We start from the raw sequence: 4,067 nt of genomic DNA, 5'->3' as shown, positions 1-4,067 counted from the left end.
TTAAGTAATACAAATCTGTATTCTATCTTCTGCTGTCCTTCCTTATTTTTCACATTTCTTCTTCCATTAATTCAAACAAATTTATGGAGATATCATCAAACTTCTTTCCACTCAACTTGAAATTAGATTTCCTTAACGGTGCATTTGGAGCTTCAATCTCATGAAATCCATTTGCATTGTCCATGTCTGTAGGATCATATAAAGCAACAAGTTTCTTTTTTGGCGTTCTATACTCAAAATGAGTTCCCTTAGCAATCAAGGTCTGCAAAACAAAACAATTACTCATTAGAGCAATAAAAATGGTACTATGATTAATAAAACAGGTCAACCAAAATGAGCAAGCTACTAAAATTAACAAAACACAACTCAACCAAACAGAACAATGCTACTACAATTAACAGAACACATGTAAACCAAACCAAAACATGTGACTACAATCAGCAATGATTGACACTTACAGCTTCTCGAATTGTTTTGGACACATGAAAAAGCTGATTCAAATCTTCATGTTCAACACCACACAGCACTTTTACCTGTAATCCAAAATACACATTTGACAATCAAAATCCATGATCAACGGCGCAAAAAAATTAACGCTTGAAAATTATATACTTACCAGAATATCCAGAGGAAGGGCTTCAAGTGGAGACTTATCAGAGTTAAAAGTGATTCCACCACTGCACATTCTCTTCAATGGACTCGCCGGAGGAGAAGCTTCCACTCTCTTCCTTCCCAGTGTTCTAGTGCAAGTATAATCAACAAGCTCCATTGCCAATATTCCCAAGACCTATTTTTTTACTGTAAAAAACCAATTCATATTTAATTATCATCACAAACACAGAAGGGGAATAATAATGTGACTCTGAGAATACAATTATGCTAAAAAACGACACTTTCCATCAAAGGGTATCACAATATCTATAATAAAAGCCAAGATGTATTTATCATCACAAACCCATAAGGGAAAAACATGGATTAAGAATACAATTATGCTAAAAAACGATACTTTCCATGAAAGGGTATCAGAAGATCAATGATAAAAGCCAAGATGTATTTATCATCACAAACCCAGAAGGAAAAAATTTGGAGTAAGAATACAATTATGGTAAAAATCAATACTTTACCTCAAAGGGTCACAGTAGAAAACTAGAAATCAATAAAAGCGGAAACCAAATTTAAGAAATGGAAGAGACGGGAAACGAACCTGTTTAGGAAGAAGATTAGGGTTTCTAATTTATTTTCGGTGGATTGGTTTCCTATGCTGATTTTAGCATGATCATTTTCCTGCTATTGGGGAGGGAAACGAAAATTCAAGTTGAAAATTAAAAAAATTTGGTGCTAAAATTCAAACCAAATTCATAAACTGTTCACTTTGATTTAAGAGTAAATTTAGGAGAGGAGGTTTTATGAACCCATATAATAAAAGCTTTTATTATTTTCCTTTAACAAATGAATACAATATATATTAATTACAAATGAAAATTATAGAAAATCATTATATCATCTTTCCTTCATTTATATTTATATTGTTTATATTTAAGAATTAATAATATAATAAAAATGTAAAAAATTGAGTAAATATATATTCCAGTTAGCAAAGTTTATTCACTTTTTAAATGGGGATTATTTTACTACATAACTTTGAAAATGAGTAACATTCACCTTATGTGATTTTGGATATTCATTAATTCATTATTTTAAAAATATTTTATATTATAATTTTTTAGTACTTTAAATTTATATATACATTATCTTATTATTCATCTAATAATTATTTTTATATTTATTTATTACAACAAAATATATAAAGTATGATTAAACTTAAAAGTTGATTGCCTTTTTGCAATTAAAAATAGGTTATCTAATAAAGTGTTGGTTTAGTGAAGTAAGATTTTATTGAATTTTTAGATATACCAAAAGTCAAAAGTATCATTTATATGAGTAATGTTTATTTGGATAAACAATCACACATCATAAAAAAAATTAATTTCTTATTCATAATATATACCAAAAACAATAAAAAATATGCCACCCCTTAGCTTCAATATATATTGTCTATCCATTCTATTATCATAGTAAGTGTGTGCCTTACCTTTATGGAATATGAAGGAAGAAATATTATTTTTTATTTTTTTTAATTTAAAAATTAAATTAAATTTAGAACCTTAAACTTTTTGGGTGTCATGTATCATAGTTTAGGTTCATTATTAAACTTTCTTATACTTTGAGAGTATCTCAACCAAATAAAATAGGCCACATACAATGCATCTATCTTATTTGCTTTTGTAAACTTCATAAGCTTTATGTTTTTTATAAATAGATATTATGAACTATTTTTTTCTTCTTAATTATCCCTTAAATTTTTTATTTATAAAATTGGTTATTGCATAAATATAATATTAAATTACTAACAATTCAAGAAATCATTGTCATCAATTTTATATTATCATTAGTATATGAGTATTGAAATTAACAATTAAAGTTTAGAAGTCACATATTCTTTCCCAAATTTTGTACCACTCTATGTACATGTTATACTCATCTATGAGAAAAGTAAAATATAAATTAAATATAAATTAAATATATATTAACTTTATATTTTCTGACCAATAAAAATAAAATAATACATGAAGTAATACATATTTTAAAACATAAGATGTACTCCCTAAAGTTTATGGGATAGTTATGAAGAAAAATAGTTGACGATAATTATTGTTAAAAGACATAAAATTGAAAATGGTTTTTGTAAACTTTTCCCTTAAGAGCTATTTGAACATTACATCAAAATCATCCTAAAACCTTAAACAATCCTCCAAAATTTGAAGATTACTCGGTTCCTATGGGAACACTATGTATTTTATACACTGAAAAGAAAGATAATAAGATGATTAAAAATCACGATTTGAAAATATGGGTTTAGAGAGTTCATCATACAAGTCCATAAGATATGATTGGAGAGATTTTTATTCCTTTTGGGTATGGGTAGCAAATGATAAAATGGATGGATTTGGATCCTAATGAATAGATAGAAAATTATCTACGAATTCACATAAACTTATTTAATTCATATCCAAACTTAATAGATAAATTAGAATACATCCACTTCATTTAAGACTCCATTTTAATGGACTTGAATGAATGAATATTCAATTTATTTAAAATTTTATTGTAACTAAAATCACTTTTGAATAAAATTATTTTATTGAAATAACTATTTCAATAAAACATTTTTTAAAATCAATTTTAAAAAATCTTTTAAAAAACACTTTTAAAAATCATTTAAAAACACTTTTAAAAATCTTTTTTTCTTTTTGAAAAAGTTTTTTTAATTTTTATAAATAATATTTAATATTTAAAAAAATTAATATTATACAAGCACACAACATTCAAGGTTTTAAGTATAAAGCTTTTAAAAATAGTTATATATGAACAAAATTTTAATATTAATTATATTCACATGTTTTATAATTAACCTCAATTTAATTTGATTTTTTTTTTAAAAGTGTTTCTTTTAACTTTTAAGAAAATAATTGTTTTTACATATTCTACAAGCATGTGACATTTAAGGTTTTGCGTATAAATTTTGTAACATATACTTATATATGTATGTACTTAAGAACACACTTTTAATATTAACTACATCCATTTGTCATATAATTGATCTCAATTTAATAAAAAATTTAAAGTGAGAAGCATTATAAGAAACTCAAAGTTGACATACAGAACTAAATTGAAAAGCAAATAATATAATTTTTTGAATTTTTATACTTTGGATGGATTGAATATTCATCCAAATGAAATATACATGAATATTCATTGAATATAATTGATGACTTCAAATTCATTCATTACTAAAGTATCCATGAGATTATATCTTCTTTATTTCATTAACTCTAATAGATGAATTTAGATAAATTATGAATAATTTTACAATTATGAACGGTAGATCAACTTGCATAACTTTTAGCACACTATAGTGACAACATCTTTAATCATGCAAAAAAAAAAAAGGATATGAAATTATATATATGTTGAAATACAAAATATGTTGATACGGGCAACAGAAA

General features: G+C 25.0%; 1 protein-coding gene across 1 annotated transcript; it reads right to left on the bottom strand.

The window, feature by feature from the left end:
* Positions 1-1,375, bottom strand: LOC109333765 (F-box protein At1g61340-like). Its single transcript, XM_019569331.1, has 4 exons — positions 1,205-1,375; positions 617-798; positions 459-533; positions 1-262 (listed from the first exon to the last, which is right to left on the bottom strand). The coding sequence occupies exons 2-4, from the start codon at positions 767-769 to the stop codon at positions 50-52; spliced, it is 441 nt and encodes a 146-aa protein (XP_019424876.1). The 5' UTR covers positions 770-798; positions 1,205-1,375; the 3' UTR covers positions 1-49.

Source organism: Lupinus angustifolius, chromosome LG19 (assembly GCF_001865875.1).
Source record: "Lupinus angustifolius cultivar Tanjil chromosome LG19, LupAngTanjil_v1.0, whole genome shotgun sequence".
Classification (NCBI taxonomy): domain Eukaryota; kingdom Viridiplantae; phylum Streptophyta; class Magnoliopsida; order Fabales; family Fabaceae; genus Lupinus; species Lupinus angustifolius.
Note: the sequence above shows the minus strand (reverse complement) of the source record. Positions and strands in the feature narration are given on the sequence as shown.

What these genes read in the sequence shown, in the direction of transcription:
- LOC109333765 (XM_019569331.1), bottom strand. Translation starts at nt 769, where the DNA reads ATGGAGCTTGTTGATTATACTTGCACTAGAACACTGGGAAGGAAGAGA. An exon ending in CCCTTCCTCTGGATATTCTG is followed by an intron (nt 534 to 616) that starts GTAAGTATATAA and finishes TTTGGATTACAG; the next exon opens with GTAAAAGTGCTGTGTGGTGT. An exon ending in CCAAAACAATTCGAGAAGCT is followed by an intron (nt 263 to 458) that starts GTAAGTGTCAAT and finishes TTTGTTTTGCAG; the next exon opens with ACCTTGATTGCTAAGGGAAC.